At 32.9% G+C, this 16,336-nt stretch overlaps 1 protein-coding gene across 1 annotated transcript; it reads right to left on the reverse strand.

Moving 5' to 3' along the window:
• Nucleotides 1-1,835: 1,835 nt before the first annotated feature.
• On the reverse strand, nucleotides 1,836-12,790 carry LOC134721555 (sterol 26-hydroxylase, mitochondrial-like). The gene is made up of 10 exons (XM_063584653.1): nucleotides 12,693-12,790; nucleotides 10,550-10,763; nucleotides 8,974-9,199; nucleotides 8,011-8,189; nucleotides 7,065-7,254; nucleotides 6,367-6,550; nucleotides 4,422-4,588; nucleotides 3,776-3,857; nucleotides 2,904-3,122; nucleotides 1,836-2,229 (listed from the first exon to the last, which is right to left on the reverse strand). The coding sequence occupies exons 2-10, from the start codon at nucleotides 10,755-10,757 to the stop codon at nucleotides 2,098-2,100; spliced, it is 1,587 nt and encodes a 528-aa protein (XP_063440723.1). The 5' UTR covers nucleotides 10,758-10,763; nucleotides 12,693-12,790; the 3' UTR covers nucleotides 1,836-2,097.
• Between the last annotated feature and the right edge of the window lie 3,546 nt (nucleotides 12,791-16,336).

Consider the following 16,336-nt stretch of genomic DNA (forward strand, 5'->3'; position numbering starts at 1 on the left):
ACTGATGAGTCTTTTGTAAACGAAACGAGCGTTTGGTCGTATATACTAAATTTAGTCCTGATATCTATGATGAGTTTATTTACAACCACTGGGTCGATGCCACTGCTGGTGGAGATTTATTTCCCCGAGGGTATCACAAGCCCAGTAGTCAGCACTTTTTGTGATGACATGAATTGACATTGATATGGATATATTTATAAATTTACTGTTTACAAATTTTAGATTTTTTTTAAATACTAACTGAAGGCTTATCTACCTCAGGCATAGATTACCTTAATTAGCTGTGTTTCGCATTTTTAACTTTTTTTTAGATTCGAGCGTCACTGATGAGTCTTTTGTAGACGAAACGCGCGTCTGGTGTATATACTAAATTTAGTCCTGGAATCTATGATGAGTTTATTATTAAATAATGAAAAATGAAAAAAAAATGAAAAATTCAAACGTCAAACGTAAAGAGAGTAACGGCAAAGGGATTAGTGGCGACCAACATTTTGACAAAAAAATAAAAGACATTTTAATAACTATATCTCTATTTTCTCTGGTAATAAGGCTGACAATCAATCGACAATCGGATAGAAAATAAGAACGAACTTTCTGTCGTCTGCATCAAAGTCTTCTCATAAAAAGTTATTCAAAATATCTCACATTTTGAATACAAAACATTTGATTTTGGGTAGAAGACATAAAAAAAAATTCATTTAACATGTTTCCGAGTCATCAAGCTGAATTTTACAATAAAATAAAAAACGGTACTGCAATCCGTACCGATCAGTTTATTTCTGAAACGTCGTTGAGGTCAGTACGTTTCTTGTGGCAGAGCGAAATAAAATCAATCGGACCCTACGTTGGAAAATGAAAGACAACCTAGTGACTTAACGCTTTGTCACAGTTATCTGTAATGACCGTGAATGTTTGTTTTTTTTGGCAATTGGCGCCTTTAAGGGTAATTCGGCTGCTTCGCCCATCAAACGATAATCGATGTTTCGCTCGAACTCACATCCAATTCCTCTCTGGACAATAGAAATTTGGTGAATTTGTACTTTTTTCGTATGAGGTTGAAGCCGAGCAACTCGGTTTCGATTTCATGACCATAGATAATGTATTATAATTCAAAGAGAGGCTAAAATACAAAAGAAATGATCAAACCCATAAGTCGAAAATAAATTGACAAAGACATTGCAAAAAAAAAGACCAATTACAGACAAACAAAATCCCCAAACGAAAGACTGGGGCTGATCGAACAAATATCGGACAACTTGAAAGCGAAATTGCATTAATGTAATACAGCATAACGCAGCCTAGCTAAATAGAAAACAAATTACAAAATGCACAACTTGTTTTAGAATCAATTTATACAATAATCAGTCAACAAAGCCTGCATAGTCAGTCGACTCCTTGTTATGCGAGTTATTGCCCTTGAATGAAGATTAAAACTTGTTTGTGTTTTTTGTAGGAAACTTTAGAAGATAGAGAGATGCTGTGAGTTCGAAAATAAAATAATATGTATGCATGACTGAACTCGTCTGTGGACTTTTTATACGAGTTAATACCCTTGAATGTTAATTTGTTTTTTTTTTCTTTTTTTTCAACAAATTATCGGAATGCAAACGCAGTTGAACATCTTGTTTTGTTTTTGGTTTTTTTTGTTTTTTGTAAGGAACGACTCTGTTTTGTTTAAAGGCTTCTGGAGGTTTGTCGGTATCAGATGTTATTCATGTTTTCAGAAGACTGGGCTGATCGCTGGTGTTCGTTAAGGGTAACCAGATTCTACTCTTAACTTTTTAATAGCTTAGCATCTTTTTGCTGTGAACAATCGAACATTACAAGACAAGTCATTAAATGTCTGGTTTATAAGGTCATAACATAATTAAAAGTATAGTGAGACATAAATAATGATTGTAAATTCGTACTATGCAAAATTGCACATGACGATTGTCTACAATGAAACATATTTAAATATTGCATATTTAGTCCAACTGCAACAAAAAAAAGCATTCTTGCATAACATCGATTGTGTTTGCAAAAACATTAGTTCAGAGGTAAAGGTTCATTGGAGCATCCGTATTAATATGTAATTGTGTATATACGAGTTCAAGGTCATGTTGAGGGAATCTGTTTCCTGTCTGTAAAATGTACAGTAACTTTTTCCAATGGTGATGTAAATATTCTGTTGACATGTTTCACTTCTTCAACTCCTGGAGGCATAGAAATTTTAAAATTCTGTATTATCTGAAACAAAAAATGTAGAGATATGAAATTTGTATGCCTGATGAAATGCCCCCTGATTGCTGAGCACAGTTTGATACGACAACAGAGAGACCATAAAAATTGAGCAAACGTATATAAAGTCCAGTGACAGTGTGTGGCGATATTCCATTGTTTAGATATTATAATGACCGAAAAATATAATATTGAGTTAATTTTTTTTTAAGATCTATATGACGCAACCAGATCACAAACTCATTAAAACGAGTCGCATCACGTCCTCATTTGGTTGATTAATTGACAAAAAATCAATGTAATAAGATGATGAAATAAATATTCCCTTTTTTGCGTGATCGACATGTCTATTTTGGAGCTAGCTCACCAGAAATGATTAGCAGGAAAAAGTCTGATAAAAACACATTATTCTGGCTCCTCAATATCTCATGTTTACCGGAAAAGAAGCGTACATGGATATTTCATTATTTATGAAGTACACATTAACAAATAAATTGATATCAAAGTTTAGGCTTTGGAAATCCGATGTAAAACTAGTCTCGGGCACTCAAGAAGACACAGTGAGACTGCCTGTCGTGGTCCTGTCATTTTGTGTTACATTTAACATTGCGGTTTATTTTTCTACTCTTTAAGTCAAAAACAATTAAACAAACTGCACGTGCTGTACTAATATAAATAAATACCTTAGCGACTCCTATGTAAATTTCATTTTCAGCAAACCTTTGACCAACACAACCTCGTGGACCAAACCCAAATGGTTTAAATCCGAATGGATAATCTTGTCCTTTTGCAATCGCTTCATCTTTATATTTACGCATCCATCTTTCAGGAATATATTCTTTTGGATTTGGATAAAATCGTTCGTCATTGCACATACAATTATTATTCAAAATGACTAGCATCTAGAATTAAAAAAAAGCAAATGCTCATATTTGTTTTATTATATATATGCAAACAGTTCTTCCTCTCAAATTCTCAGGAAGGCCTTCAGCACTGAACAAAACAGTGGTTGTCTTGCATCGTTTCTGTGCTTAATGCATTGAGTATTAGTATGATTATTCAAAGATTTTTTTTGTGGCAGATTTATAATCAAGACATAAACGACGAAAATTCTATAATAAGCAACTATAGGTCCTAACACTGTTACTGAAAATTATAACATAAATACCGACTTCCAATGCAATTAATTAAAAAAAATGGTAGTTCATAAAAACCGACAAAAAATCAAATGTTATCAATCAACGGGACAAGTTAATGCTACAGTTATATTCCTGACTTGGTACAGGCATTTTCCGAGGGAGAAAAAATATGCGATAAACAGTTGTTTTAGAAATAAGAGCTTGCCACAATTGATTAATTTATATAATATTAACTCTAATCTGTTGTTTCAGATTTCGTATGTTGGAATCTAATTTGTCTTATAAATCACAACATTTACATTTTTTTCGCACATCTAATTTTATTCAAGCATTGCCCTTCTAGAAATAAAAAAAATGGGCAGTATGAGACATTTATGAATGAGTGATATCTGGGAGAATCCATAGTGGTAACATACGTTTTTAGGAATTTGGTATCCACCAACAATCATATCATTTTCTGTAATTCTAGCAGCTCCAAATAACACTGGAAATATTTTCCTGCAGAGTAGATAAAAATTAAAGATTTTTTTATCCAGTAATGAATAAGAAATAATTGTTGGCAACATTCAGGCATATGTCACCTCGAAAAATTAACGTTTCAATGTCTAAAAATGTCCATGTTCACATTTAGAGCAAATATGTACTAAACAAAACGAGGAACATAAGACCGTTGATTTTTCCGTTTGAATGGTTCTCCACTAGTATTTTTTTTTTGGCCCTTTATAGCTTGCAGATCGGTGCCAGCCAAATTGAATGCTCCGTGATGAAGGCCTTACCTTGACCTATAATGGTTTACTTTTACAAATTGTTACTTGGATGGAAAGTTATTTCTATGGCACTCATGAGCTCATGTTACATCTTTCTATATCTAGTTGATAATAGGATAGTTCCATAATGTCGATATAGGATTTCAATTGACGACCTTATGATGAAGGATATTGCTTCATCAGATTACAGTGACTTTTCATAAAGGTGTAAATGTTTTTATTTCATATGAAGCTGTAAGCTGCTATCTGCGAATTGTATTTTGAACATTATAATAGTCTAATTAAAGTACCATACCTTTGCGATTCTTTGACACAAGCTTTTAAGTAAGACATTTTTGATAAATGTTCTTTCGTCACAGTCTGCTGGTCACCTAACACTTCTTGGATTTCTTTGTTAAGTAGTTCTTGTTTGTCTTGGTTCAATGCTAAATCAGTTAGAACGAATGCCATACCGTTTGCAGTCTGTTTGAATAAAAAACAAATGTAAAGCATGTATTTAAAATGTAAAACAGGCAAATGAAATTATGAAGCGAATATCACGAAATGGGAAAAAAATCAATATATATTTAGTTTCATCTTTTCTGAAAAAGCACATCCAAACAAAATTTGAGCAACAGGAAGGTTGGAACAGGTAATAATTTCCCGTTTGGCATTAAAATTAGAAAGATCACATAGGTGTACTAAGTTTCAAGTTGATTGCATAGGCGCATTAAAGGGGGGGAGCCGCCCCCCTTTTTGGGGAAAAAAATTGGTTGTTTATATAGGGAATCACTGAAGTGTGACTGAAGCGGGCCCCCTCTTAGGTCAGTCAGTGGGCCCTCACTTATGAAAATTCCTGGATCCGCCACTGGATTGGGCTTCAACATTATCAAAAGCTACCTTGACCAACAACTTTAACCCAAAGCGGGGAAGACGGATGAAGGAAAGGACAGAGGGATGAACAGACGAAGATAATTTACGGAAAACAGAATGCCACTATATTATAGAGGGTGTCCATATCATAACAAATAAGAATGTGTCGCCATTACACGGATGCCCCATCCGCACTTTCATTTTCTATCATGTTCAGTGGGCCGTTAAAATGGGGTCAAATATCTAATTTGGCATTAAAATTAGAACGATCATCTCATAGGGAACGTGTGTACTAAGTTTCAAGTTGATTGGACTTCAACTTCATCAAAAGCTACCTCGATCTAAAACTCTACCCAAAACTTTAACCTGGAGCGGGACGGAAGAACGGACAGACGAACGGACGGAAGAACGAACGCACAGACCAGAAAACATAATGCCCAGAAATGGGACCTATAACGAAGGGTAAATACCATTCTAGCCTATAGTTTTGATGCAAACAAAGATTTATATGGGATGTTGGAAACTTCCAGCAGCTGCATGCCCCGATAAAAAAACGACTATAAAAGCAATATATCACTCCAATGTATTTCTGAATTCCCAGATTTTTTTTTATTTTCGTTTTACTCGCTTATATATCTTACAATATTTTTTGTAGCATGTTTTCAAAATAGCACAGAATTTTTAATTATCATATATTTCCATTTAGAAAATTTGTAAACATAATCTTAACTAATGTATATAAAAATCAGAATATGTGGTATGAGTTCCAATGAGACAACTCTCCTCGAAGTCGCAACGTGTAAAAAGTCATCATTTGTAGGTCAAAGTACGGTCTTCAACACGCAGCCTTAGCTCAGATCGAACATCAAGCTCTTAAGATCCCCAAAATGACTTGTGTAAAACAATTTAAACAGGAAAATAACATAAGTATCAATATAGAAGTACATAAACAAACGAAAACCACTTAACAGGCTCCTGGCCTGGGACAAGTGAAAACAATTGTTAAATATTTTAACAGGCGCCAACCTTCCCCATAACATTTAACAGAAGTGTAACATTACAATGTTCATAAAAAGACACACTATGAAATATCATTTGAGCAATTTCTGTATATACATTTGTACCACAATATTTGATATATTACATCACTACAATAACAACGATTATTGTGGATTCATTATAATTCGTTGGATACCAATTTTCGTTGGTTTCGTGGGTACAGGTGAACCACAAATTTAAATTTCAACGAATTACAAATTTATAGTAGGCTTTGTTTTCGAGGTTGGTAAACTACGAAATCTAATATCCACGAAAATGCAAGTGTTCCTCAATCCACAAAAATTGATACCTACGAAAATAAATGAATCAACAGTAGTCATAATTATTACCGAATCAATTCCGCCTCCAAACAATGACGTAACTAGGCCAACCACGTCCTCTTTTGCCATTCTTGGATCAGACAGTAATGAATGCATGAAATTCGGATCCTTTGAAAGATAATCATCTAATTTACCATCTTCTTCCAGTTTCTTTAGAACCATAACTTGATCATTAATTTCTTTATGTGCTACCCTATTAATAATTGAAAGTTACGGTAATAAGTTATAATTATAATTAAAAATACAATTTATGGGAAGTTATTCTGTTCGTTTTTTTTAAACTATTTTAGAGAATGCCCAAGAAAGCGCGGTAAAATTGCATGGGCAAGTGTGAAAATAGAATTTTTAAATTCCGCGGGCAGTACGGCGACTTAGCATGCGCAAAAATCACAGCATACGACACTGATCGACAACGGTCCCCGAATTTGGACATTTTATCAAGAGTTGACGTTTTCTAAGGAAAACAGTGTTTCAAAGACTTTAGGAAATTCAAAACTCAACATTTATAAGTTTATGTACAACGAATCTATAGCAACTTCCTATTTACCGAATTCAAGTACTTACATGTTTAATGATGAGCATAACTGTCAAATGTGCAATTTTCGTTATTTTTCTTTTCGTGAAGTACTTCCCGAAATTTAGCACAAAAAATATAAGTCATTTGAAGACCTAGCAAGTTATACCTTCTCAAATATTATGAAACTTACTCATCTAAAACCTGTAGACTCCTTTCAAATGTTTTGTACAGTTTAGTCCTGTAGAAATTATAAGTTGGAAATGGAAGTAGAAATGCTTGCTGCATTGTTGTAAACATGTCTTCTAGAGCTTTAATCAACCTAGTATTCGAAGAGCTTTCGAAACATCCCAATCTTTTATTAAAGCACAACATCCCTACGCCTGAAAATAGCAATAACTGGTTTTTCAATATGTTTTTATTTGTATGCTTTAAACAGTATTAATATTTGGATAGAATTATTCATTGAATAAATAATTGTACTTTACAACAAGGTTGTAGACCAAAGTTGATAGATAATGAGGTGCTGCAACATTGTCTACAATGTGTTTATTGCTCTAGACCATTCCATACCCTGAACCATGATATAAAATATTTAATATCCATTGGTAGATAACTAACTTTTTCCGCGTCGGCTTTGTCTAGCTATATAGACTATAATCACTATATAGGGTTGTAACACAGTATACATGTATGTACGTTGTGTATTGTGATATGTTTATGGTATAAAAAAAACTTGCAGATTATCATTGGCATGTGCGGTAATCAAATGAACAAAATCGTAAGTGTAGATTAAAGAGAAGAAAATTTTCACGTGAAAAAAACAGTCATTATTTTGTTCGTTGATGTCAAGTTAAATAGACACCATGCAGCTCGTCACACAAGTTTACATTTGCTCTCCAATTTGGTATTTGTTTGAGCTTCCAACTATTTTGATTCGAATACCATGGAGGGCTCTTTTGTAGATGAAAAGCGAGTCTGGCGTACCAAATTGATATTTATTATAGAAGTCATAAAAGATGTTAACATGATCATAAACGGATTAATTTTCAATGTGGACAGTATTTATAGGCTAAACGTTATATACCAAAGATTTAAATTATTGAATTATTAGCTGATATTTGTATTTCGACTCATACTTTCCGTGGTGTATTTCATGAGTTCCTCCAGTAAATCTGGCACAGTCTTTTGTTGTCTGAGACGTTTTACAAAGTCATTTGTAACGTTACCAATCATAGGAACATAATCAGCAACCACTGAGGGCTTCAGCATCTTTTCTTGTGCTGGTCGTCGTAACGCTAACCATTCTTCTCCTTGTCTTTAATTATAATAATATTATCATTGGTACTAGTAAGCACTGCCAAGCGTATATCAATGCCATTGTATGCAGCTGAATTTGTCTTAATAATTATCATGAATTTTACACAAAAAACTTAACTGAAAGGGTTTTGGAAATAGAAAATATTGTTACATATATCCGTTCAACAGTAAGCTCAATTTGTTTTATATACTCATAGCTATATGTAAGCGAGATGTACATATAAGTTCGATTACTTTAGTCGTATTTGGCTCAAATTTTGGAATTTAGGTCCTCAAAGCTCTCCAACTTCGTACTTGTTTTGGCTTTTTAACCATTTCGATCTAACCGTCACTGATGCGTGATGATTCGGACAAAAATATAGTCCTTGAACTGTTTGTTGTAGATGCGTTTACTTCGTTTTTGCATCTTTTTTATATTCATATTTGCACTTTACTTAAAACTTTAGATGTTTTAAATGACACATTACAATGATGTTTCTAACTTCATGCTATAAATGACAGATATAAACGAAAATTGTATTTTATTACAAATCAGTGAGATAAAAGGTTTGAACCCATTTTGTTACGGTAACCATTAAATACCCAACAAAAGCCATCTAGTGTGAACTAGTCAATTGTCATACTGAAATACGAGACATTTAACATTGATATCAGATGCTATGCATGCTTTTGTTTGTTATTTATGTTTTTTTTTATTTTGCAGCTCTCTTAACATTTAAAAACTTCAAAAAAAATTATAAATTACGAAAGGTTAACAGGGTAAAAAAATTGTTAATATTTACAATAAACTCAGTCCTTTTTTAACTCCAGTTCTTTTGTGGTAAATCTCCAATATACCAAGACCAACTCGGACATGCTCTTGGTATGGATACTGGAATACTACTTTTGCCAAATCAGGATGTGATATATACACCACAAAATCTTTCCCCAGGCGCAGTCGCATAATGTCGCCATATTTGTTCTTATTATTTTCAATTACAGTAATGATGTCATCTATGGTGTACGGGGCTGCAAAGGAGAAAACAAGAACACCTATTAATAATGTTCATTCGTGTTTTGTCTTATTTTTGTACTCGAAGTGTGTATACTAAGCGATGACTCTTACGTGTAGATACTGACTCTTAAAAAAAACCCATCCAAACTAACCACACCCAAATATAACTTAACGGACAACTGTTGTATAGAAAAAGAGTATTAAGGCCATCTACCGACCAAGTAAAACCCTTACCAAAGTTGTCGTTTTCTTTTAAAATGTGCGAGAGTTATAATACATAGTCAGATCATGTCATAAAAGGTGTGTTAGAACTATGCCTCATGTCGATAGTGTAACACTCTCTGCACATTAAGTAGGTGGCCTGTAGAAGACATCATTTCTGGCTCTATCCAATATATCCTCATTTTCTAGTAGCATAAACAATTTTCCGCCCATCAGTGCAGTATATCCTCTTTTGCAAGAGCTACCTATTGTTTTATTCTTTATGTGTTTTCGTTCTGAACAGGCATGAACTATTCTCCACTGGACGTAGAGTAACCAACAATCAATCAATCACTTTTATAAAGAGGAAATAAAATTGATGCTTTCATACAATAAAACGTTTGAGAATTTTGTCTTGAACAAACTATAAGTCTATTATTGTACTTTTTAAGATAGTAGGCTAAAATGTATCTAAGGACAATGATTTAAAACTAACATCCAGTGGCGGATCCAAATTTGTTTTTCATAAGTGTGGGCCCACTGACGAAGAAGGGGACCGCACCCGTCATGCATTTCCAATGATTCCCTATATAATCGACCAAATTTTCCCACAAATGAGCCCTCTCCCATAAATCCGTCTCTAACATCATTTATCATTCATTCATTTTGACAGGTTCGATCTTTACAGTCACTGTGGCTTTCTATATGTAAGAATAAAAAAAAAAGATGTGGTTTGATTGCCAATGAGACAACTCTCAAAAGGAAACCAAATGACATAGAAATTAAAACAACTCTAGGTCACCGTACGGCCTTCAACAATGAGATAAGCCCATATCGCATATTTAGCTATAAAAGGCCCAGAAATGTCAATGTAAAAACAATTCAAACGAAAAAAATAACGGTCTGATTTATGTACACAAAAAAAACGAAACAACAAATATGTAATTGACTCATACAGTTTTAATGACGATGTTCTTTTTTTCCGTGTTTAAGACCTAATGGTGATTTTAAGATGAAAAGCCACAATAAATAAAATTGTTCCTTGACTTTTTGTGTGGGTTTTTTTTTTTATGCTGTGCATATACTGATTTTGTGTCATGGATACATATAACAACTCAATATCCTTTGTGTTTTCTATTATGTTGTACTTATGTTGTACTTACTAAACGGTTTAAACTGTAAGGCTGATCCTAGATAAGGGACAGTATACAGCCCTTTTGGTCCAGGCATTTGATGGAATGGTTTGATATCTTCATCCTGTAAAGTTGATTGTGAGGTTGCTGTGGCTGTAGAATATCGAGTCACACACCTGAGTTTATCACATCTGCAATGTATTTTAACCAGTAGACTGGTACGTTTTATGAGATGCATATTGGCCTGTAACATGAAAAAAAAACCCTGAAATTTAAAATTAATAACACTGGGTTTTTTACGAATTGTTATACTTCTTTTAATGAACTCTTCAATAATTTTATAGCAAACACAATGACATCGATAAACAAAAATCTTGTTTAAATCTCTGCAGTAATTACACATCTCGTTTAAACAAGAATTGAATAAATTTAACTCAAACTCAATTCGAACTCAATTCGAAGATATGAAAGGCCTGGTTCTTTGCTTGGTTTACAGAAAAAGAGAATTATCGGTAATATGTGCAGAATAAAGGTCAACAAGTACATGTATACAGAATAAAGGAAAACAGAAATTAAACAAATAAAATACAAAAATATAAAGAATAAAGAATAAAAGACAGAATTTATAAAACATAGAGAAAATGGCCTAGAATTGAAGGATATCGGATCCAGACCCTCATAAAATGTATTGTAAATGTGTAAAGCGCGTAATATACATGTATCTAAGGAATAAATAATTGATGTTCTGGATTTATAATTTCTAAGATTTTTAACGTTTAATTTCCATAAAACTGTGTGTGCAGCTATATAATTATTTAAAAGACACGTTTTGTTGTTATCAAAGCACATAGTCCATAATAAAAAGACATTGTTTCAGTGAAATTAAATTTAGTTTGTAGTAAGTTTGTTGTAGCATGAAAACGGGGACAGATTTGAAAAGCAGAGTGACAAAACTATGCAACTTACAATCAGCACAACTTTATCAGATGACAATACGAATACATTACATCCAGGCTAAAAATAAGGCATAGATACTCTAATTTGGTCAAGGTCACGCGATGTCGCTAGTGTGTATATTAAGACTTTAAAGATAAGCATTTTATTCGCCAAATTAGGAGCACAAGGGTCATACATATTATCTGCATCGATTTTTGTTCATAATTATGATAATACATATATAATTATTTATCCATGTATTAAATATTTCTAGGGATTTTTAAATACTAATGTAATAATTGAAGTTTGAAATTGATTTTGCATAATTAAAGGGTAATAGTGTAACACCATTTCTACAAAAGTTGCTGTTTGAAGTAGACATGTTTACTTGTAATCAATGAAGATAAAGCAATCATCTATCTAACTGTAAGAATTAATACCCATTATATACTAGAATATTGTACATATTATTAAGTGTAATTGCTTTTGTGACGTATCTGCAAACAATCATAAAAATCGAAAAGCTTACTTGTATTTATTGCAGTCAAAAACTGGAACAAACTTTTGATTAAATCTTTGAGTTTTGTAACTACAAATCGCTTAAAACTTTTGAATACGCTCTCTAATTATTTTGCTGTTACGGTAGTCTTTTCCAACTGTGTTTCCCTCATTTTGGCAAACATGTTAAATTCTAATGTTGTACTGTAACACTTTTGTCAGTGTTATGGGGAGGGAAGAGCACTCATTATAAGTAATACCCAGCAACATTCTCTTTGTGCCTATCCTCACTGTAAAGCCAGTTATCCAGTGTTCGTTGCTGATTACTCTCTGTTTTTTTACTTAAATTGGGTCGTCGCGTAAATATTTTTATTTGGTTCACATTTCGTTATTCCGCGGTCTTTAATATAGTTTGATAGTTTTTGATATTGTTTATATTTTGATTGATGTTAAAAGACTTACGGCTTAACTTATAGTTGTTGATATCCTCGACCTTTAGTCTCCGATTTTCTGTACTGTTGTCTCATTGGCAATCATGAGTTTTTGGTATAGTTTAGCTGGAAATCGATAACATGTTCACTTCTAGATATATGTCGGTGGTTATTATGAAAAAGAATGAAATGTTTGACTTAACCAAACCGCATAAATAAAAGCATCAGTTCAGAGCACAAAGCTAATAGCAAAGCCGATATTACTCTCAATAGCAAAACATAATTATAAGATTAAACATTATACTCACAATTCATTCATCAAATGCCTCCATGTTTAAATGTCACATATAATATAGAAATACTTAATAGGTTTACACACAGCTTGTCACTTTTTATATATTCATTGTTCGCAAGTGTGTATACATATATTTACTGTATTCTCCCAACGATAGATAATTCATCCGATTCAACATATCGCATTACAAACACCATTCATCTCGATACAGTTCTAATCTGTTTTAACGTTTCGGCGAAAAGCTTACACGTCCCGAGGCCGACAATTTGTATCTTTACATGTATTGCAGACGAGCTGATCGTTGGTGGGTAGCGTGCTTTATCAATCTAATTAAAATATTGATCTCTGATTACGTTATAATTAAAATATTGATCTCTGATTACGTTATAATTAAAATATTGATCTCTGATTACGTTATACTATGTAGTATAGTATAACGTAATCAGAGATCAATATTTTAATTAGATTGCGTGCTTTATTATACTGTGTGATGTTTTCTCGATGCTTTTTATTCTTTTTAAAGTATCATTAAAAAAGTTGAAATATCTTTTTTCATCTTAGTACGTGCTTTTGTTAAAAATGTATATTGTAAACGGAGATTTTACCTGTGCTCTGTGGTCTACGGGCGTCTTCTAGACACTTACTGAGTGTGAATCTTAGGTTTTTCAGTCGTCGTCCCTAGTACGACTTAGATTTAGAATAAATAGATGTATTTATTTTAATTTTAGTTGTTACATGTACGATAATTATTTTTACATTTAATTGTGTAATAGTAGCTGCAAGGCATTTTGCTAAAATCGTTTTTGTTCAGAATAATTAAAATATTGCAACCCCTTTTTCTTTCAACTAAAATATTGATAATTTTTCTTTTCTTGCCTGTGATGTTCCGCTAGTGGTTATCATACACTTTTTGATATAATAAAAAAAGGTATGTTATTTTTGGCAGAGGAAGTACAGAGCCTGTAAGCATAAAACCACTTTTAAAAATATAGAAATACAATCATAGTACTTTAATTTTTCTTTTGATATGTAGAAAAATCTGTCCGTTCGGAACAAATCTAAAAATTATTAGCTTTATGTACCAATATATGGGCCCAGAATATACAGTACAAGTGGCTATCTTCAATTTATATCAAGCATGTGTTTATAGAGCCAAATTGTGTTTTTTTTTTCTTTTCTAGTACATAGAAATTAAAGATTTGAAAAATGAATAATATTAATATCTTACCTTGTTCTGCGTTTGAGTTTTCCACGTCCAAAAATTAAACGTAGAATAAAGACATTATGTGGTTACCTTGAATTATCTGAGCCCGCGGGTATGTCTGAAATCAGTTTCATTACATGCATCAACGATTTCAAAACTTGATATGATTATTTTAAGTACATCAAGGAGTAGGAACTTAATATTTTCATAATAATTGTGAATAAACAACTTTATTTTCTTTCTGTTATTTTATTCAATTAACTTTAGTTTTGGGGTAAAATTGCTGATCGAATAATGTTATTTTTCAGACAACGAAAGTAACAAATGTCAATTATTACTATTTAAAAGGCTAGGTATATGTGTTATAAGAATTGGCGTCGAAGTGAAACCGAATTGGTGTTCAATGTATTAAAAAGGGGCAAGGGTATTCAACTTTTACACCCAGGATTTAAACGCTAGAAGAAAAGTTAAAGTTTTCGTCGATCTTTTATTAACCTTCAAATATTTCAATATTAATTTTTACTTTTTTGGATTCGAGCGTCACTGATGAGTCTTTTGTAGACGAAACGAGCGTTTGGTCGTATATACTAAATTTAGTCCTGGTCTCTATGATGAGTTTATTTACAACCACTGGGTCGATGCCACTGCTGGTGGAGATTTATTTCCCCGAGGGTATCACAAGCCCAGTAGTCAGCACTTTTTGTGATGGCATGAATTGACATTGATATGGTTATATTTATAAATTTACTGTTTACAAATTTTAGAATATTTTGAAATACTAAGGCTTTTCTACCTCAGGCATAGATTACATTAATTAGCTGTATTTGGCATTTTTAACTTTTAGGAATTTTGGTTCTCAATGCCCTTCAACTTCGTACCATATTTGGCATTTTAACTTTTTTGGATTCGAGCGTCACGGATGAGTCTTTTGTAGACGAAACGAGCGTTTGGTCGTATATACTAAATTTAGTCCTGGATTCTATGATGAGTTTTTTTACAACCACTGGGTCGATGCCACTGCTGGTGGAGATTTATTTCCCCGAGAGTATCACAAGCCCAGTAGTCAGCACTTTTTGTGATGACATGAATTGACATTGGTATGGTTATATTTATAAATTTACTGTTTACAAATTTTAGAATTTTTTGAAATACTAAGGCTTTTCTACCTCAGGCATAGATTACATTAATTAGCTGTATTTGGCATTTTTAACTTTTAGGAATTTTGGTTCTCAATGCCCTTCAACTTCGTACCATATTTGGCATTTTAACTTTTTTTGATTCGAGCGTCACTGATGAGTCTTTTGTAGACGAAACGAGCGTTTGGTCGTATATACTAAATTTAGTCCTGGTATCTATGATGAGTTTATTTACAACCACTAGGTCGATGCCACTGCTGGTGGAGATTTATTTCCCCGAGGGTATCACAAGCCCAGTAGTCAGCACTTTTTGTGATGACATGAATTGACATTGATATGGTTATATTTATAAATTTACTGTTTACAAATTTTAGAATTTTTGGAAATACTAAGGCTAAATACCTCAGGCATAGATTACCTTAATTAGCTGTGTTTCGCATTTTTAACTTTTTTTAGATTCGAGCGTCACTGACGAGTCTTTTGTAGACGAAACGCGCGTCTGGTGTATATACTAAATTTAGTCCTGGTATCTATGATGAGTTTACTATTAAATAATGAAAAATGAAAAAAAAATGAAAATGAAAAATTCAAACGTCAAACGTCAAGAGAGTAACGGCAAAGGGATTAGTGGCGACCAACATTTTGACAAAAAAATAAAAGACATTTTAATAACTATATCTCTATTTTCTCTGGTAATAAGGCTGACAATCAATAGACAATCGGATTGAAAATAAGAATGAACTTTCTGTCGTCTGCATCAAAGTCTTCTGATAAAAAATTATTCAAAATATCTCACATTTTGAATCCAAAACATTTGATTTTGGGTAGTAGACATACAAAAAAATTCATTTAACATGTTTCCGAGTCATCAAGCTGAATTTTACAATACAATCCGTACCGATCAGTTTATTTCTGAAACGTCGTTGAGGTCAGTACGTTTCTTGTGGCAGAGCGAAATAAAATCAATCGGACCCTACGTTGGAAAATGAAAGACAACCTAGTGACTTAACGCTTTGTCACAGTTATCTGTAATGACCGTGAATGTTGGTTTTTTTTTTTGGCAATTGACGCCTTTAAGGGTAATTTGGCTGCTTCGCCCATCAAACGATAATCGAGGTTCCGCTCATACTCCCATCCAGCTCCTCTCTAGACAATAGAAATTTGGTGAATTTGTCCTTTTTTCGTATGAGGTTGAAGCCTAGCAACTCGGTTTCGATTTCTTGACCATAAATAATGTATCATAATTTAAAGAGAGGCTAAAATACCAAAGGAATGATCAAACCCATAAGTCGAAGATAAATTGACAACGACATTGCC

Source organism: Mytilus trossulus, chromosome 6, assembly GCF_036588685.1.
Source record: "Mytilus trossulus isolate FHL-02 chromosome 6, PNRI_Mtr1.1.1.hap1, whole genome shotgun sequence".
In the NCBI taxonomy this organism is placed as follows: domain Eukaryota; kingdom Metazoa; phylum Mollusca; class Bivalvia; order Mytilida; family Mytilidae; genus Mytilus; species Mytilus trossulus.

What these genes read in the sequence shown, in the direction of transcription:
- LOC134721555 (XM_063584653.1), bottom strand. Translation starts at nt 10,757, where the DNA reads ATGCATCTCATAAAACGTACCAGTCTACTGGTTAAAATACATTGCAGA. An exon ending in CTTACAGTTTAAACCGTTTA is followed by an intron (nt 9,200 to 10,549) that starts GTAAGTACAACA and finishes TCTCCTTTGCAG; the next exon opens with CCCCGTACACCATAGATGAC. An exon ending in GATACCAAATTCCTAAAAAC is followed by an intron (nt 3,123 to 3,775) that starts GTATGTTACCAC and finishes TTTTAATTCTAG; the next exon opens with ATGCTAGTCATTTTGAATAA.